This window comes from Adelges cooleyi, unplaced genomic scaffold (genome assembly GCF_023614345.1).
Source record: "Adelges cooleyi isolate 19-005CV unplaced genomic scaffold, UGA_ACOO_1.1 ACOO_flye_CR_arks_rails_tigmint_CR_PRNA_9, whole genome shotgun sequence".
NCBI classification, from domain to species: domain Eukaryota; kingdom Metazoa; phylum Arthropoda; class Insecta; order Hemiptera; family Adelgidae; genus Adelges; species Adelges cooleyi.
The window spans coordinates 8,142,567-8,162,395 of NW_026096579.1; the positions used below are offsets into that span (position 1 = coordinate 8,142,567).

General features: G+C 30.0%; 1 protein-coding gene and 1 long non-coding RNA gene across 4 annotated transcripts; one reads left to right on the top strand and one right to left on the bottom strand.

Annotated features, from left to right (window-relative positions):
* Positions 1-4,393: 4,393 nt before the first annotated feature.
* LOC126847032 (uncharacterized) lies at positions 4,394-11,671 on the top strand. 3 transcript variants are annotated; one of them, XM_050586996.1, is made up of 16 exons: positions 4,394-4,513; positions 5,220-5,286; positions 5,347-5,376; positions 5,456-5,518; positions 5,821-5,880; positions 6,420-6,449; positions 6,656-6,685; positions 6,774-6,800; positions 6,983-7,036; positions 7,244-7,276; positions 9,389-9,478; positions 9,845-9,901; positions 10,837-10,878; positions 10,943-11,032; positions 11,151-11,183; positions 11,318-11,671. In XM_050586996.1, exons 1-16 carry the CDS (start codon positions 4,508-4,510, stop codon positions 11,536-11,538), a joined length of 933 nt encoding a protein of 310 aa, XP_050442953.1. In that variant the 5' UTR covers positions 4,394-4,507; the 3' UTR covers positions 11,539-11,671. The 3 variants fall into 3 exon arrangements, with proteins under 3 accessions (XP_050442953.1, XP_050442956.1, XP_050442955.1); XM_050586998.1 differs by having other exon boundaries at positions 4,395-4,513; positions 10,861-10,878; XM_050586999.1 differs by lacking the exons at positions 6,983-7,036; positions 7,244-7,276.
* Positions 11,672-18,774: 7,103 nt separating this feature from the next.
* Positions 18,775-19,565, bottom strand: LOC126847055 (uncharacterized). Its single transcript, XR_007686967.1, has 4 exons — positions 19,448-19,565; positions 19,348-19,374; positions 19,054-19,078; positions 18,775-18,888 (listed from the first exon to the last, which is right to left on the bottom strand). It is a non-coding gene; the product is annotated as an uncharacterized LOC126847055 (long non-coding RNA).
* Between the last annotated feature and the right edge of the window lie 264 nt (positions 19,566-19,829).

Consider the following 19,829-nt stretch of genomic DNA (forward strand, 5'->3'; position numbering starts at 1 on the left):
ACATATCTTAAGGGGTCTAAAAAATCCATTGAACGTCGACTTTCTAAACTTAAATGGTAACATAATATATACTTGATTAACTTTTTAAACAAAGAATATTTTGCCGAAAATTTAGAGCAATTTCTAACGATTGATATTAATTCCTTAGAGTAACAATAATTGGGGGAAATAGTGAAATTTGTATAAACAGTCGAACAATAGGTGGCGATACAGCTGCTATGGCTGACTACACAAATAAAAAATATATACCCAGGCCTTCGTAGCTTGGCACTACAAAACATAATATTATTTACTGAGCGCGTTGAGAAATTTAGCACCTACATGTTTTTAGAGATTTCACTATTCTTATTATCGTCGTACTGGTTAAATTTGATTTGCCAATCTTCTTTTACATCCTCACTCGCTACATTGGTATATTTAATTATAACTTAAATATCGATGTGCCCCTAATGTGGGGTTTCCTCATCATGTGATGTATTATTATTGTAAATAGTTTTAAAAAAAAAAACTACTTATTGCATGTAAAAATGTACAGATTGTATTTTTCGATAAAAGAGATTTTTAAAATAAAAAAAAATTAAATCTGATGATAACAAATATAATACAAGCAGGCTAAATTGTTTTTGTGATTAGTTTGCACTGATTTTTGGTTTAGTTTTGTGAATGAGCTCGGACAACGCTTTTGTGACTGTAATAATGATAATTTCTTAGTGTATTCCGTTTTCCTTTCCTCTATTGCTAATTATTTTTATCACAATTGTTGCTGTTTAAATGTTTTTTTTAAATACTATCGAAATTTACAAATCCTATTTTAAGTCAAAGTGATAGTATTTATTATTTCTTTTTCGATTTCCAAAATGTTAAATTAAATTCCTATTGCTTTTCCAGAAACTCGCAGAAAAAAAATCACAGTATTAAATATCTAGTTATCGCTTGACGTAAAGACACACATGAACATATTATTATTATAATTAGACTGGTTGAAAAGTATATATTTTTCGATTTATTTTAGGCTAGTCAAAGGTATTCTTCATTATCAATTTAAATAACACACAAGATGGGCTATGTTTTTTTTAAATTATGCATAACTTTGTACATTTTTAATAGTTTTACTGCTGGCATTTAAAAGCTTATGAAAATACCTTCAAAATTGATCATAGCTATAAACATATAGTTAAGTTTTGAGTAATTTTAAAAACTAATTTTTATACAATATGGCTATATTGTGATATATAATTGTATTAAAAATCTGTAGTGAAACTTTATCTTATTAAGAAAAAACCAAATTAAAAGAGAACATTTACAGTTTGACGGTTGTAAGTTGGTAGGTTATAATGAGTGAGAGTAATCAAATGTTGATTTTTTTTTAATAGAATGTTTTATGAAGATTTTAAAATGTAGTTAATAGTTGATAAACGCTCAAAACTTATTCAATATAAAAAATTAAGTTCTGGTGTTCTTAGAAAAAAAAAAAAAAATTCTAGAGATGTACACAGATAAACATTTGAATATATATATATTTTTTTACAATGGGAGGGGTTTAGGATACGGTTCTTCAGCCCCCTTATTTTATAAATGTTTTAGGTCTTAATAGGCACTGCTACAGTAAAAGTATAATATAGTGAAAACATCAAATGAGTTTTTTAAACATAGGAAAACAATATTAAACGTGCAATTATAACAACAAAATTATCAGTAGTGATCTCATACCGACAGGCTAAAATAATCTACTTTTAGATAGGTATAGGTTGCAGGATATTTACTTGTTTTTTCTGCAGTAAAAAGAAAAGTTTAGTTTTTATTATAAATAATATGTATTGCGACACTCGAAAACACCGGCTTGTGTCATTAAATAAATAAAAAAAATATTCTCACATCTGCCACTTCGACTTACAGTGTACGCAGTAAAATCCCGTGCTTCCGTTTGTAGCTCTGCACGTGCAACTCGTGCATTAGCAATTAACGAAATTACAAATATTTTATTTTCATTAATGTTTTGAAATCCTCAGAAATACATTTGCTCTCGCTGGACATTGTAAGTATACCGCGTTGGTTATCGTCATCGTGTTGGCCTTTGTCAACATGACGAACGGCATGGAACAGGTAGACAGAGTCGCTGCGAATCCGAAATACTATGTTTGTCCAACTCAGGTGGGATACTTTGCACAGGAATATAGACCCTAATATAGACCCTACGACGAATGGTGTGATTTTTTGCACTTGCCTCTGGGACTATAACGGTTTCTACATGCTGGATTTGCCGGGACCGTGGACGATAACGTCTCGGAAAGAATCATTTCCGGCATACGGAAATGGGGGTGATCATCGCGTTGACGGAAATCTCTAACATGTTAAAGATCCCCTACGAAAATCACAAGGTCGAGTCGTCGGGGAGGATCAATATTGTTGAATCCCGGATATTGACGACCGCGCAAAGATAATATGAAGACCCCAGCTCGACCCCAGACACGATGCCTCAAGAAACCCGCTGAATAAAAAAGTTCTACCGACAATTCTGTGCGCCGAAACACTGATCGCATTTGTGAAAAAAATATTAGTCAATATCGATTTCAGAGTGATCCAATCGTTGATCAACCTGGAAAATTCGTCAGATTTCAAGCGGTTTAAAGATTACGAAGAGCAATACGACGATTCGGACGAGGCTTAGATTGAAGATGTCACAAAATCCATTCAAGTTTGCGGTAGCCCAACTATATTATTGAGTATAATACCGTGTTTAGTACTTGTCGTTGACAATACAAAACGTATTGTCGTTATAATCTCATCATTATAATCGTTATTTTATTAGTAAAATGAAAAATAATTTCATAATAGTTTTACATTGTGCTTTTACTCTACATTGAATCGTTGTCATTTCAACGGTACCTATGCTTTTGGTTGTATTGATGTGTAGTATTTGTTTAATAAAACTATGGTACTGTTCTATTACTGTGACTTATAACTTATTTTATAATATCCGAAACAAATACACGTTTCTTAAAATAAGTTATTGATCTTGCAATAAACATAAATTATATGTTACAACTACTAAAGGTAATATAGTTACACCTCTAAATCATAACTCGATGGTGCTTGAAAAAACTGGCAAGTTTAAAATGTATGAAAATTAATTTTTTTAATAGCTAGATTCGGAAAAGTTATCCGGTGTTATCCGGTCCTTTTATATGTTTTTTTGCTGTTGTGAAAAATCAAAAAAATTGTTTATTGTAATTTTGAAAATGAGACGCCTCAAATATTCCGTATCAATCTCGACTCTATTCAACCATTTTCCCAGAAGTTATTGCAAGTCAAAGTGTAAGTAGAAAAACTGTAATAAACTGCTTTGGTCCTAGCCAAAGTAGTTATATGATAATCTGTAAACAAGTTACTAATTATGGCTACTGCAACCATACATGACTAATATATAAAATTATAACATTACATTGATGAATGGAACGTAAAATATAGTTACTATAACTGTTATACGTAACATATTCGTAAATGAAGTATTAAATTTTAATCAGAAAATACGTCGATCTAACAACAAAATAATATATTATATCAAATTGTCAATGTTCGAATTTCTCATTTTTTTTTTTTTTAAACAAGAAGAAACTACAAAATTGCAATTTAGTAAAGAAAAATAAGCTTACTCAGATAATTTTCAGGTTTTTCGACCTTTCTATGAAAACGTGTGTGATATTTAAGATCTTTGCAACTATTGACTATGTTTATTGTAGTATATAATATACTTCCTTGTAAGTTAGATATACACCTACTATTTCCCTTTATTATCACCCTATAGCGTTACCGGTGGAACCGCAAAAACTTTACTAATTTGCGCTGTACTGGTTTACACTATGCTTAGTTTGAACTGTACTGGTTTAAACTGTATGTAGTTATACTGTATTGGTATAGACAGAACTAAGTTTATACTCTACTGGTTTAAGCTGCAAATATTTAGACTGCACTAGGTTATACTATGTACAGATTCGCATCGAACCTTTCGAAAATGATTAAAACCCTTACAAACCAAACCGATGAGCCGTCAAATCAATTAATTCGGGATCGTTTAATAATTCAAGTCTGGTAATTGCTTCAGACCAAATATAATTAGCACTAGGTAGGTTTGTTAGCCATTACTGCTTTTGCTGGAAATGATCACCTAATCACATTAAATTAATTTTTATATCGATATGATATTATGTATGTTATTCAAACTTTAGTATTTCAATTTCGTTAATGTTTTATTCAAATTATATTATGACTATATCCGGGCCATTGTCTAAACTCTGCGTCGAATTAATGTATGTACAACATAAATTATAAATCATAAAAAAAATTAACCAGATGTGCAAATAAATGAACGAAGTTACACTGCAAAAACCTATTAAAAATACCTATTTCTCGGTCGAAATAAAGGCCCATATAGAAGACCCATGAAGAATATTTAGTTTTAAAAGCTAATCAAATCGATAATTGTCTAAGAAATTCTATCAGCTCAAAGATGGTTGTAAGTAATTCAATCAATTTCTAAAAGTTGTAAAGTGTAGGAATAATTTTTTTTATAAATTATTTGGCCTGTAGAGTGTAGAAAAAAAGACATTTTTGAAATCCTTTTCATAATTACTCACAAAAGTAGCGTCTCGGTGTATACGAACCAAAGAAAAAAAAAATTAAAAAATTAATATTCAGCAAAATCATATAGATTTTCTCCATCATAACTCAAATAATTAAAAAACTACAAGGAAAAAAATTAAATTTGCAGGGAATTAAATTCTGCATAATAGACGCGTACAATTTAATTTTTAGCATTTTTTTTATAATTGCCAAAAATAAAATTAAAAACATGCAAAAGAAAATTGTATACAATTTTTTTTTTTCAAATTTGAATTTGTTGTAACATGTGAGGCTACATGAAGAAGAAGAAGATATAAATATTTAACAGAGACCAATTTGTTATTTTTGTGTATCTTCATTAGCGTGAATTAACTACAATTGGGCCAAATAAAGTACTTTTGAAGTTCGATTTCTTCCTTGATATATAAAAAAATCAGTTTAACGGTATAGGAAATATTGTTGTCTAGTAACAAAATGTATATACATATATATTATATATCATGTAAAAAAAAGGGTCGCAAATCTAAAACCTTCTTGTCTCGGCACCGGAGACAGCTGTGACTAGTATAAATTGATTTTATGTTTATTTTTATTCGTAGATAAAAATGACACTTTTCTGTATTTTATTAACATTTGTCTTTGTAAGTGTATCGGAAAATGATGACGGTAATTATTTGATAATAGTTATAAATTTGAAAACAAATTCAATCATTTTTAATTTTACAGTGACTTATAAAAAGATTGTTTTTCTTACAAGTCAGTAATTTGTTTTTGTTTTTATAAAGTTTTAAAATTTACTGTTTTTATATATATATTTTTGAATTATGTGTTACAGATGCAGCCATCGAGCAAGCGTTTGCTAAGAATGATTTAACTGTAGGAAATAATTCTAGAGCAAGTAAGACATATTATATTGATATGCCATTATACAAGTATTTTGTTATAAGTACCTATTAATCAAGTACTTTGTAAATTAGCATGTAATATAAAATTTATATTAATAATTTCTATAATTAGTTTAATAAAGTACATCAGGTAATAACCTAATCGAAAGATTAAGTAAAATATATGGCTACTCCTAAGTGTTCAACATGGTTTAAAAATATTCTATTTATTATAAGATTTATATAGTAATTTGGACCTGCTTTAATTTTATTTGGATCTTTTAGTATTGTATAAAACTTTGTCTGCTTGTTCTAGATGGATTGGAGCATATAATTGAAAAAATAATTGATGATTGGTATACTTACTGGAGCTTCGGTAGCAAATTATTATAATGATACTAAAACAAAAATTAAACTATAATAATAGAAAAAAAATGTTTGAAAATTATATAAAAATTGCAACTTAAATTAATTTTTATGCAATAAATATGATATAAATATTCCATTTTTTCCGAAATCCAAGTGGATTTTTTTATGAAAAATACTGATGTTATCATTCTTTTTTACCTACTTTGACCTTCTTCCAATTTATAAATGAGGCACTCAGAAGCCAAACTGATTAACTCCATGAAATTTAATTTTTCAGGACATGCAGTTAAAGTTATTTGAAACAATGTATGGAAGTACAATTTCCAATGTACTTAACGCACGCTAGTGGTAAAAAATTCAACTATGGAGTTATTTATCTAGTCCACTGAAAATTATACACTTTTGTTACCAACCATACTATTATTCGCAATTTGAAAAAAAGCGGAGTTAATCGGTTTGGCATCTGAGCGCCTCAAATATAATACGTGAACATTTTTAATAGCAAATCAAATCTATTATCATTAATTTTTATAATTTCCATTTCAGCCGAAATCAATATGATGATCGCTGCACCGGGTAAATAATAGCTTTTGTTGAATTTTATGAAGATATTTCCAACGTTTCATTTCTATTGAATTCCCTAAAGAAAAATCGTTCATATCCGATGGAATACATTTCTTCCGAGTGACTAATACACATTTATTTTTTTTTACCACGAGCTTCGTCTTTCTGTAATAATAACAGAAATGCATTATCGATAATTTATATAATGTTAATTTCAGACAAATTGGACCTTGCCGACCATAGATCAGGTAATAATTTTCATTGCACATTATGGAAGTGTTTCCGCGAAGTTGTTTTGATATTTTTACGAACAAAAGTTTTTTGTTTTAATTTCAGCATTATCTCGCTTTTTCCCAAGGACTGGTAACCATATTTGAATATTTCATGTTTAATATTATAATATCTAACGCCTATTCATTGTTTATAAATATTTTGAGAAAAATCGTATTATATACCTATTGTCATATACTAATAGGACACATTGTTTTCAATAAAAAAAAAAATATATTTAGATAGATTAAAATATATTATGTTTTTAATTTTAGTTTCCGCTATTCAATACCAGTTAAATATTCGAAAAGAAATAAAAGATACATTAGGTAAATATTACATTTAAAAAATTAATAATTATATAAATGTGGCAGTTTAAGTCAACATTTTTCAAAAATTTGTTTTCTTAATGTGACTTTAAATTCCTCGGTCTAATTTATCTCAGTTTTAGTGTGACTGTTGTTTATAAAATATAAAATGAATTAACCGGGTTTTATTTTCTGCATAATGATTGATGTTTGATGTATTTGTTACAGACATTGATATTTCTGATGCTCTATATCGCGAAGGTGGATACGAATTTTTGGATACTCGTTATTAGCCTTTAAAACTTGTATTACAGTTAAAATGTGCTTATTTTATTTGTTTAATGCTGTATGTCAAACAATAGTTTTAATAATATAAACTATTTGTTTAGGGGAGAGAGAGTGACAGTAAGAGAGTGAGACATAGTTACCATTTACGATAATTTTTTTAACGTTATTTTTTTATAAACTAATTTTTACCACTTTTCAATAGGGAAACGAATTTGACTCTGCAGGATATGAAACCGACCTTAACACGACTTCTTTTTGTTAGCTACTTTGCGATGGCTTCTGACACCGTCACAATAGCTCTTTGTGCGCCGTTGTACGAGGAAACGTGTCTCCGTACAGTAACGTCTTCTTCTTTAATGTTTTCGCGGCAAATTCCTGCTAGCACGTCGCTGGTAGTGTCCAGGCAGCTGATTCCGACGATTTCCAAGTTAAGAGGCCTCCCGGAATCCCTGACCATTGCTTCTGCTCCTAGTAGCTTTTCAACTTCCACTCTGAGTTTTTGAATGCCGCCTGAAGCCACCCCACCTTTTCCAACCGAAAGCATCATGCTACCGAGGTCCCGAGGTCTATATTAGACGTGAGTTTCTTGGCCATTTCTGCATACGTTGGGTTTTTTCCTCTTCCTTATAGGGTTTCACTCATGGTGGCTGGTATGTTCACCTTTTTTGTGGGTTGACTTGTGCCTGCGATCGGCTCTACTGTCGTCTCCATTCGTTCGCTTATATTTTGCAGTATTGATCCAATTTGCTTACAGCCATCTTGAATCGGTTTTGCAATTCTCCTTCAATTTTTTTCACTTCGTGCACTCCGTTGTTGCTGAGCAATATTGTGGCCCACAAGTCGCTGATTCTGGTCACCATTCTAAGCAGATCAGAAACGTATTCCGCAATGTGCTCTCTTATTTCGCCAACGGAATGGCCGGCTTCTACTTTGCTGGACAGGTGGGCTACCTGCTGTAGTGCTAGTTGAACACCGCACCCAATGGCCACGTCATCATCTTCCAATGGACTTTTGACGGCCCCGAAGGTCCCTTCGGATAGCAGGGATTCAAAACCTTTCGATCGTTTTCTGGGTTTTCTAAGCCTGGGGTTGCCTCTTTGTGAGGCATCCTAAAGCTCTCATCTTCTTCTATGCTGCCATTTTTGCTCTTGTTATGTGTTAACCTTTCTTCTAATTTGACACTCTCGAACGTCTATTTGAGGAGCATGCCCATTCCATAGAAGTTATCATAATCGCTGAATGACTCAAGCAACTGTTCGACAACGACTTCCACCGCGTGTTTATTCATTTTCCCATCTGTGTTTCTAGATTTCCAATTTTATCCCTAAGCTTTTGTTCAAACTCCACTTTATCTCTATACCAATCCTCTTCAATATCCAAATAGTTAATCCCTTCTTCGTTTTCAACCACATGTCCGGTTTCCAAGTTCCCATCGCGCATTCCAATTTGACTTGTTGATGACAACCTCTGCGGCGAGCCACTCCCAACTGCCGTTCTTTGGGGTCCGACCCTTCCCGATAGGAGGGCCCCTGTAGCTTATTCTTCTTTATTTGTACTCATCATTATAAATATTATAGATATTATAGATAAGAGATATGAAGTAAGAGATTAGAGATTATAGATAAGAAAAGTACCAAAAAGTTCTAGGGTCTGATACTTGAACATAAAGACATATACATGTGCCTATGTATCCGGTTGTAGTGTGGATACTCGTAAGTTTTTTATTGAATAAAAGCGGACCTGCCAGCCAATTAAGGTAAGCCGTTTTGTCGCCTTCCCCGTTAGTCAACCCATTTAAGGGTCGTTATCAACCGGCACCACGTGGAGGTGGGGATAGGACTTTGCCAGTCACCCTAAATATATTTGCTCCCCATAAGCCTTAAGTTGACTACAATGTTAATGTATAATAAATTATTTGGGATTTAAAGTATAGAAAGAATACATTCGTTGGGTATTAACACTAATGACTGGTTGTACAAAAAACTATAAATATATCAGAATTCTCTGAAATGTAATGCAATTATGTATCACGACCCACTGAAATGTTTTTTTTTCAACACAGTCATTTAATAATTATTTTCGTAGATTCTGAAGGCTTAAATTTGACAACCCTTGCAGAACATAGAAGACGTCGTGTTAAAACAGCTTTAAAAAATATTTTCAGACGTAAATTAGGTAAATATTTTTAAGAAGTTGTATGGGTTTTGAACCATTAATATATATATAATACGCGAGTATATATATTTTTTATAAGGTATTTAATAAGAATAGTTTACTACAATATAACAAGGATACAACTAATTTTAATTTTTAACAACTATTATCCTAATTAGTGATGACTACTAACATAATATACTTTCTGTATTACAATAGCATGTTTGTACTATACGGACACCATGCATATTCTATTATTTTGTTATGACTTTATTTTAACAAATAAGAAAGTTGTGTCCTGCGTTATAAAGAAATTACATATTGGTGTCAATCATAAAAAAATATAAGTTTCTTTAATATTTATATATATTTCGCTTTTAATATTAGGACCCAAGTATAACCAGTTTATGATGCAACTAAAACTAGAAGTAAGAAATACATTAAGTAAGTATAAAATTTAAAAAATCAAAAGAAAACTATAAAAAAATCGATTTCAATTCAAAAACGCTATAGTATATGAGTAGGAGTTGAGTCACCCTACACTCTTCAGAAGTGCCACCATGTAGCAGAAAAGTGAGCTAATTTTTACTTCGATTGGTATTGTGTTATCACTAAACCCAACCTAACTTAATCTAACTAATATAAAAGATAGCATTGTTGCCAACCTAACCTAAACTAACTGCGCTGAGAGATAACAGTGTTGCCGACCTGAACTGATCGTGCCGTATCGTGCAGGTGGGTATTATGTGGTGAGCTAAGCAGTGTTTTCACCCTTTGCTTAGTATTATTATTTTAATAAATACGGTATAGGTTAATTATCCGTTAGGTTAATTGATAACGCTTATCAATTGAAGCCAAAATTATTTATTTTTCTGTCAACTGGAGGCCTTTTTACTAATTATAAGTGAGACGGAAAGGGAAAAAGGACCTCTTGTCGCGATAATCTAAATCGCAGGAGAGGCCAACACATCGATCAGGGTTGAAAACATTTTTAGTGAAAATATATTATGTTGTTTGGTTAAGGGCACCTGTTTTTGGTTAAGTTTCATTTTTTAAATATGTGAAATAAGAAGTTATCAACATTTTAAAATTATAAAGAGTTTTTTCTAAAAAAAACAAAAACAATTTTTCGATAATAAATTAAAACAAATATAACATGGCCAATTTTCAAGGTATGAGAACTATTCTGTTCTCAAAATGTTTTGAATTTAGTGCAGAATTTGAAATAACCAATAACACAAAATTTGATGTTCGCGACATAAGGTTCCTTTCCTTTTTCGCCTCAATTTTTTTTTAACCTTTTATGCTCCATATTAAATGAACCGTTTATTTAAACACTTATTGCTCACTGTATAAAGTTTTGATGTTTGATTTATTTGTTCCATATATTGCAATTCCTGAAGCTAATGAAATAAGCGAAGGTAATCACGAAAATGATTTTTATTATTTCTTCTCAACACACTCAATCAATTTATTCTTTCGTAGATTTGGGACGTTTAAACTTGACAACCCTTATAGAAGAAAGAAGACTTACTGGAACATCTATAGCAAATACAATCAGACGAGGTGTATTAGGTAAATATTAATATGAAGTTGTATGAGTTTTACAGTGATGGTAATAACTAACACTATATAAAATGTACATTATACCAAATTTGTATAACTGTAAATCGATTTGATGTATTTGTTACAGGAACCGATACTTCTGAAGTTGTTGAAGAAGAAAGTAATTACCATTTTTTCGATAAACGTCAACAGCTTTTAGAGCTTATTTTAGAGTTGAAATTAATACTAAAACGTTATAAAGTATTAACAAGTAAAATAATATTAGCAAATTAAAAAAAAAAATTAATTTTTCAGGTGGATCTGTACCTAATGTTTTTTTATGGCGTTTGTGTCGTTTGATAGGATTATACATAAGTGCACAATTTCCTAGATCATACATAAGACAGCTTTGGAGTGACCCCGATGATAATACTTGTATTCTGGATGATGGAACTACATTAAGAAGATTCAAAAAAATTAATGACTTATGGTGGCAACTAAGTCCGATTACTCGAGGAGCTGTTAATATAATTTAGACCACGAAACAATGGTATATCTTCTAAAATGATATTATACTATTTTTATTTTATTGTAATAATATGTTCACATTGTACTAGTATATTATTTCATATTGCACTAATAGCTGTCAACTAATTTAATATATATATATATTATATATATATATATCATAATAAACAGTTTTACTCAAAAATATCACCACAACAACATTTGCTGCTTATGTGTAGATTCAAACATATACCTAATACATTTTACCATTTTATACAAAATATTTAGTTCGCATCATTAAAAAAATACAATTGTTCTTATCCCTTACATCTATCGCCATTTGTAGCCATTTCTTTGTTATTATTTATCCCTGGTAAGTTGTAAGTCAATCCTCACTCCATCCTTCTATATCTATAAAACAAACAGTAAAATAATATTAATAAGAGTCACTTCACGATTAAACTTAGCCATGACGGCTCGGGCACATTCAATATGAATACAATAATTATATGAAATAAAACTATACACTATAGTTGTATCGCTGAGTTTAAAAAGGGCATATGTCCAAGATTTTGACAAAATTTGGTACGATTAGCCACGCGATTTTGTTAAACTGTATTTAGTTTACACTGTATCGGTATACCGTATAGACTAGAACTTAGTTTATACTCTACTGGTTTAAGCTGTATTTATTTAGACTGTACACGGTTACACTACGAGTATCCACAGATTCGCATCGAACCTTTTGAAAATGATTAAAACACTTTCAAACCGATAAGCCGTCAAATCAATTTAATCGCGATCGTTTAATAAATTCAAGTCTGGTAATTGTTTTAGATTAAATATAGTTAGCATTAGGTAGATTTGTTTGCCATTACTGCTTTTGTTGGAAATGATTAACTAATCACTTTAAATTGATTATTATATGACCGGTATGATATTATATATGTTATTCAAACTTTAGTATTTCAATATTGTTAATGTTTTATTCAAATTATATTATAGCTGTATCAGGGCCATTGTCTAAACTCCGCGTCGAAATAATGTATGCACAACATACATCTTATAAAAAAAAAACCGAAGTTACACTGTAAAAAAACCTTTGTCGACCAATGGGACTTTTATGTCCTCTATGTATTTTAACCATTTAAACATAGGGAAATTAAAATATGTACTCGACCATTGGGACTTATTCGTCACATAATTCTCTATCGATAATCATCAAGCAAGTTGTCTGTAAAACCAACAGTTGGCGTTTAATATATCCATTTTATAAAAATAACTAATATTGTTCTACCCGAAAAAATAAATTGGCCTTTTTTAAAAATAGCTACAGCGCGAACCACTATAGATAACCAATCAGTTTTATTATCGTTATTTCCGCAATATTCTCGAGAAGCAGAATATACCTATTGTTTATTATTATTTTCTGTAAATAGGTTTTTGTGTACGATTATCGCAACGGACGGATTCGTCCCTATGGTCTATAGTGATGTTTTATAAACATTTATTATAAATAAAATGATTATTATGTATTATGTACAAAAATTAATTTTTCACTTAAATATAATTTATATTTAATTTAAATTAATCACTGTATTATACTTTTGAACATAATACCCACCTTCACCATTTCCTATCTACAGTACACAAAAATTTACCATTTAATTTTTAATGGTATAATTTTTTCCTTGTAGTTAATTTTGTTATTAAATTAAAACATGTATTTTAATGTTTACATAGATTTAAGATGGTCATTATTTTTAAAATTAATATCGTGTTTAATTAAATTACTAATTTTCCATTAAATATAATAGAATAATAAAACTATAACAGACCATAGGGACTTTTAAGTCCACCCCCTAAGTGACCAATGGGACTTATTTGTCTCGGTCCTCTAAACTATCAAAAATTACTTCGAATTTAAAATTTTAAAATTCATCAAAAAAATTTTAAAAAATCACATTTTTATCACCATCGACGGTTAGTCTACAAAGGGTTAAATTTGGATTTCTCGGTCGAAATAAAGGCACATCTATAAGACCCATGAATAATATTTAATTTCAAAACCGGATCAAGTCGATAATTGTCTAAGAAATTCTATCATCTCAACAATTACAATGTACTGTAAGTATTTTAATGAAACTTTAACAATTGTAATTATTTAGATTATTGAACCAAAATTTATAGTGTAGAAAAACAGTAATAAGTTTTTTTTATTGCTATAGTTACTTTGTTAGCGGGTATTGACAGCGTTCGTTTACAACCTTATTGGGCGAATGGTTTTCTTAAATGTTTTACTAAAACAGATACAAATATTACATTTTACACAATCCACATTTTGAAGAGAATTCTACAATAGATTTTTAATTTATTCATTATTTGGCTTAATGTAAACTGTAGAGTGTAGAAAAAAAACAATTTTTGAAAACCTTTCAAATGCCGTAAAAAAGTTACTTGACAGGTAGGAAAATTATATTTTTTAACCCCATTTTTTCAGATCCAGGTGTGAATATAATTGAATCGACAGGAGTAGGTAACATAATCGGTGCTATACTTCCAGGTAGTAAGTAAACTATATTTATTTCAAGTACTCCAAAAAAATAAGAAGTAGAATAACGGCTGTAGCATATCAATCATAACACTAAAATAAAACATTTATTATCTTTATACATAAAATTTAAATAAATTTTAAATTCAATATTTTAAAATAAATTAAAAATTAAAATCTGTAATATATAAACAAAGAAGACATCAGCTCATAAATAAACACAATGATTGAAAGAGGAATACTTATGAGTAATAATTATGACCAATAAAACAGACGAGACTATCCTAACTATTACATTTTAATATATATTTTAGCATAGAAACAATAATCATAATTAAACTAATCTTAAATATTAGGGTTTAATCGAATTCGTAGCAATAACATTACCAATAGTCATACGTGAAAAATATTTAGTATTTAATCATTGATAGTTTTAAATCTCTTAGAGGCGTTGCTTGCACACTACAGTATTTGCAGCCCAATTAAACAAATAGTATTTGTGACATATTTTACCTATCACGAATAAATTATATTATTTTTATAATTAAATGAAGCAAAATATAGATATATATTATATATTTTTTTTATATTTGTTAATTCTACTAATGTTGCATATCATCAATCTTTGAAGTTTCACTTGTAATGCACGCATTGATAATACGTACCCTTGATTTTTTTTTATAGTTCACAAAATACTAAAATTATTCTGGATTCAAATATCTATATAAGTGAACATTTTATAATTTAAACAAATATTACTAACTACACGGAGTCTAAAAATATAAAATATAAAGTGTTAAAATGTATGGTTTTTCTATTTCAGAACGTGGAATAACATATACAGGGTGTTCCAGCATGAAAGGTAAGTAATAGGTGATTGGACATCTGGGGGACCCCAAATAAGCCCCCCGTTTTTATTTTTTCGATAAGTCAAAAATTGAAGATTTCGACAGTTAAGTAAAAAAATAATGACTTTAAAAAAAAAATATATATTCCCTGTTATTCAGTGCAAAAAGCTCACCTTAAAAGAGGGGTCACATCATTTTCAGTCTTTTTCAACCCCTAACTCTCTCTTTCTTATCATTTTTTCTTACCTCTAGTCTCTAATCATTTATCTCTTATCACTAATATCTTATTATTTATTTCTTATCTCTTGTTTCTAGTTTTTTATCTCCAAACTCTTATCATTTAGCACCTATCTCTTATCATTCATTTCTAATCTCTCATAATTTATCTCTTACCAATGATCTCTTTTCTTTTATTCTTATCAATTATGTCTTAGCATTTATCTTTTATCACTTATCATTTATTTCTGGTCACTAATCATTTTTCTCTTATCATTTTTTGAGTTAGGGGCTGAAAAAGACTGAAAATGATGTGACCCCTCTTTTAAGGTGAGCTTTTTGCACTGAATAACGGGGAATAATTTTTTTTTTTTTAAAGTCATTATTTTTTTTTAAAACTGTCGAAATCTTCAAAATTTGACTTATCGAAAAAATAAAAACGGGGGGCTTATTTGGGGGTCCCCCAGATGTCCAATCACCTATTACTTACCTTTCATGCTGGAACACCCTGTAGAATGGTAGAGTATGGTGAACTGTTTCTCAGATATTATTTTATACAGATGACGTATCACCATTTGGAAGTGAAGGTAACAATAACATTTTTGGATTTAAGTAAATAGTTAACTGAATGTAATATTGAAAACACTATATGATTAGTGAAAACAAGCGATTAACATTATAATTTTCTAGTTGTTACTAGCTTTCAATATTTAGTTTATTTAGTGTTGTTTCTTTTTTTTTTACAGACATTTATGTATATTATAGCTCTAGGTAAGTAATAATATCGCAATATCAGAACATTAGTGTAGTATCTAAAAAATTATCGATTTTGAGTTATACACAAATTGTTACGGATAAAATGAACGAAATTAAATTATTTTATCATGTCTTATTTGGAAACATAGTTTTTGAGTTAATACACTAATGTTCTAATAATACAATATTTTTATTTTATTTTTCTAAAATAATTCTCGAGCTAAGTTTAATTGTATATAAAGGGATATAATATAACAATAATGTATTTAAGAGACGATTTATGATCTACCTATAGATTAGGAATAGATGAGATTTCGACTAATGTCATATTTTTTTAATCCGAATGAATAGTCAAATTTCATTTATGATTCAGATTTTGACAAGTATTATTTGTTCGATATTATTTTTAATAAATTATGCGATTTTCTTCAGGGCTCCCGAGTACAAAGCCGATGTGGAGAAATATCTCGGAGGAGAAACTCCGGGTTGGGTAACTTTCTTAGCTAATGAGAGGCATGCAGAACATAAAAATCTTAACTTAACATAACTACTTATGTTGTATATTAAATAATTTTTCGAAAAATTAAATTTTTTAATCGTTTGTACATTATTTTATTATATTATCTTATTATCCGTATGTGAAAGTATTGGTCAAGGTAGCATTTAGTACACAATGGCCATGTGTATGGAAAGCTTTAAATTGAATTAAGTATTCAGTTCACTTACGATTAATTTTTAAGCACATAATTGTTACTCCTTATTCTTTCCTCTATTTCTTTTATTCAGAAAGTCTATGGATGAAAGTGTTTTTCCTTTAGTTTGGAAAATTTGCTCTGTCACTCCAGTGCTTAAATCCTCTGATCCCTTGTAACCAATTATCGACCTATATCTATATCACCTCACATCGCTAAAATATTTGAGTCTATTATCTATAGTTATGTGAGGCCTGCACTAAATAACATTCTTATTCCACAGCAGCATGGGTTCCGGTCTGGGAAGAGTACTATTACTTGTAGTGTGTCATTCTCTTCCTTTATTTATGATTGTAAAGGACTTCAGGCAGATGTCATCCTAACTGACTTCTCTAAAGCATTTGACACTGTTCCTCACAACCTACTTGTCAACGAACTTGACCGCATCGGTATTGGAGATCCTCTCCTATCATGGTTCCGCTCTTACCTATCAGACCGGAAACAATTTGTTAAGGTAAATGGTGTTTCCTCTAATTTGGTCACTGTCACGTCAGGGGTGCCGCAAGGCGGACTCTTAAGTCCTCTTTTGTTTTGCCTCTTTGTGAACTCTATCTCCAGATATCTTAAGAAAGCTCAATTCCTTCTCTATGCCGACGATATAAAAATATTTTATAAAATTGAAACCCGTGCTGACTGCCTTCTTTTACAAGAGGAACTTAATCAGTTTAATATTTGGGTTTCCCATTTAGGTCTTTCCCTTAATATCAGTAAGTGCAGTGTGATTTCTTTCTCAAGATCCAGAAATCCTATACACTATCCATATCTACTTAATGGCTCTCGATTGCAACGAGTTTCTATTATCAGAGATCTTGGTATTTATTATTCATGTAATCTTTCCTTTAACCACCATATCGATGTCATAATCGGTAGAGCCCTTAAAGTCTTAGGTTTCCTCAAGCGTAATACGAAGCTCTTTAATTCAATTAATTGTCTTAGGACTTTGTATTTCGCTCTTGTACGATCCATTTTGGAATATGGGGTTGTTGTTTGGCATCCTTATCTGGCTAAGGATCAATTGCGACTTGAGCGTGTCCAGCATAAGTTTTTGTCTTACGCTGCATACAAGCTTAAATTACCTCCATTGCAACATGATTACTCCCATATTAGCCGTATCCTTAATATCCAATCTTTATCATTCCGTCGCAATGATGCTGACTCTCTACTTATAAATGCTCTCCTCAATAATTCCTTTGATGCTCCTGATCTTCTCTCCCGTGTCTTATTTAAAGTTCCTTCATACACTACTCGAAATCCAACTCCTTTTTATACTCCTATTCATTCCACTTCTCATAGCCTCAATCATCCAATGCACAGAATGCTCAGATCGGCAAATCTAGTGTGACCTTTGTCGATTGTCAGTTATTAAATTTGTATTATTATTATCTTTATGTCTATTATGTTATGTCTATTTATATTTGTTATCATTTGTTTAATTGTATGTTTAATTATTTTGTCAACTATGTAACTTAAAACAGCCGATTGGCGTGTATACTTAAAATAAATAAATAAATAAATTGTCATTAGGTACAATGTTTCTGTCGATATTTGTATTTTTAGATGTGAACATTGGACACAATTCGTGTAGATTTATAACAACGTGCTCAAAAGTTCGTTCATATTTGGCGTTTTTGCCCATATATTTATTTATTATTATTATTATTTATTAAACTTTTTTTTAACATACCTTTGTCGTAAAATTTATGGCAGCCCTTCTTAATACGTCCACATTGAAGTCATCAATATCGGTTACCACCTTCCTACGCTTATATGACTTCCTGGAGACCAAAAGCTACATTTCTATTAGAAGCCTCTGTTTGATCAGATTTTTTAGCTTCAGCACAAATACTACGTACCGTACTTTCGCTAACCCCACACCCCACGACAGTCATCATTTGTTTATTTTTTAAATCGGCTGATACATCTTCCATTGACGACAAATTTTTTAAACAATTATAGACATTAAAATTGGTCTGTTTTGTTTGGCTATGGCCATCGGGTGATTTACAAGAAGCGATGATGTTAAAAATCGCAAAAACAACAACAAATAATATCGGCTTGAAAAAAACCATCTGAGATTTTATTTATAAACATAAATAAATACATTTTATTTTATGGAAGTACAAGTTGTGTTTTTAAAATAAATGGAAAAAATTAAAAATTACAACATAGTTCAAAACAATCAATTAAACCTCTTTATTCTTCAACTTTCGATGTTCTCCTAAATATTTTGCCACTTTGGTATTGTAGTCGGAATCACTGAAAACAATTGATTATTTAATGCAAAAACAAATCGATAAAAGCTACTTCTTTTTTTAAATGAAAATCAATTGAAATTTGTTTGAGTTCAGACTAATAATAAAAAAAGTTAAATCAAATCTATAGATGATAAAAGAAATATTTAGTTACAATATTATTACTTACTAAAAGCGAATAGATCTATAAATAGCTGTAAAAATACACTTTATTTAAGGAAGCTATAATGAAGAATTGAGTTTGTATGTTGCAGAAGCTGATTTATTTAAGTTACAAGCTAATTATATAAATATATTAATATGTTTAACTTGTCTTTACTAAACATTTAAATTCGACTTACACACTTATTCACAGTTGTTACAGATTTAACCCATGATTATTATTATTTTTTTTTTTTTTTGTGCATGATACTGACATTTTTTTAAAATTTAATTTAGTACAATAATAATATTGTATACTTACGTTCAGTTCCAAACGGAGATACTCCTTCTGTAAAAAAAGACAAATGTATCATCTATGTAAGTATAATTTTATCTATAAAGCGAATATAGGTGCTCTTTACCTCTGGTTACCACATCATATGCTAATTTAATCACTAAAATAAAAAAAACTTCGATTTATAATACTTAATGTCAATGTAGACCTCTTTACCGACGGCAAAAAGATTAACCGGTACGATAGATTTTACCGTCAGAGAAGTAAATAATACGGATACTAACAGTGGCACAACTATGGAGGGGGTTAGGGGGGCTTAGTCCCCTTGACTAAAATTTAGCCTCTCCAAAATTATTCCTTAATGACTTGATCAATATCAGTAAAATTTTATTATTTTGTCATTTGAAAAATTGAAAAGTAATGATTCATTTTACCACAGATAGCACATAATCTATAATAACTTTACTTGAAAAATAATTTTTAGATTTAAATTATGGTTTTATATGTAA

Coding starts and splice junctions, on each gene's coding strand:
- LOC126847032 (XM_050586996.1), top strand. Junction 7,037..7,243: donor AGAAATAAAAGATACATTAG/GTAAATATTACA, acceptor TATTTGTTACAG/ACATTGATATTTCTGATGCT. Junction 9,479..9,844: donor TATTTTCAGACGTAAATTAG/GTAAATATTTTT, acceptor TTTTAATATTAG/GACCCAAGTATAACCAGTTT.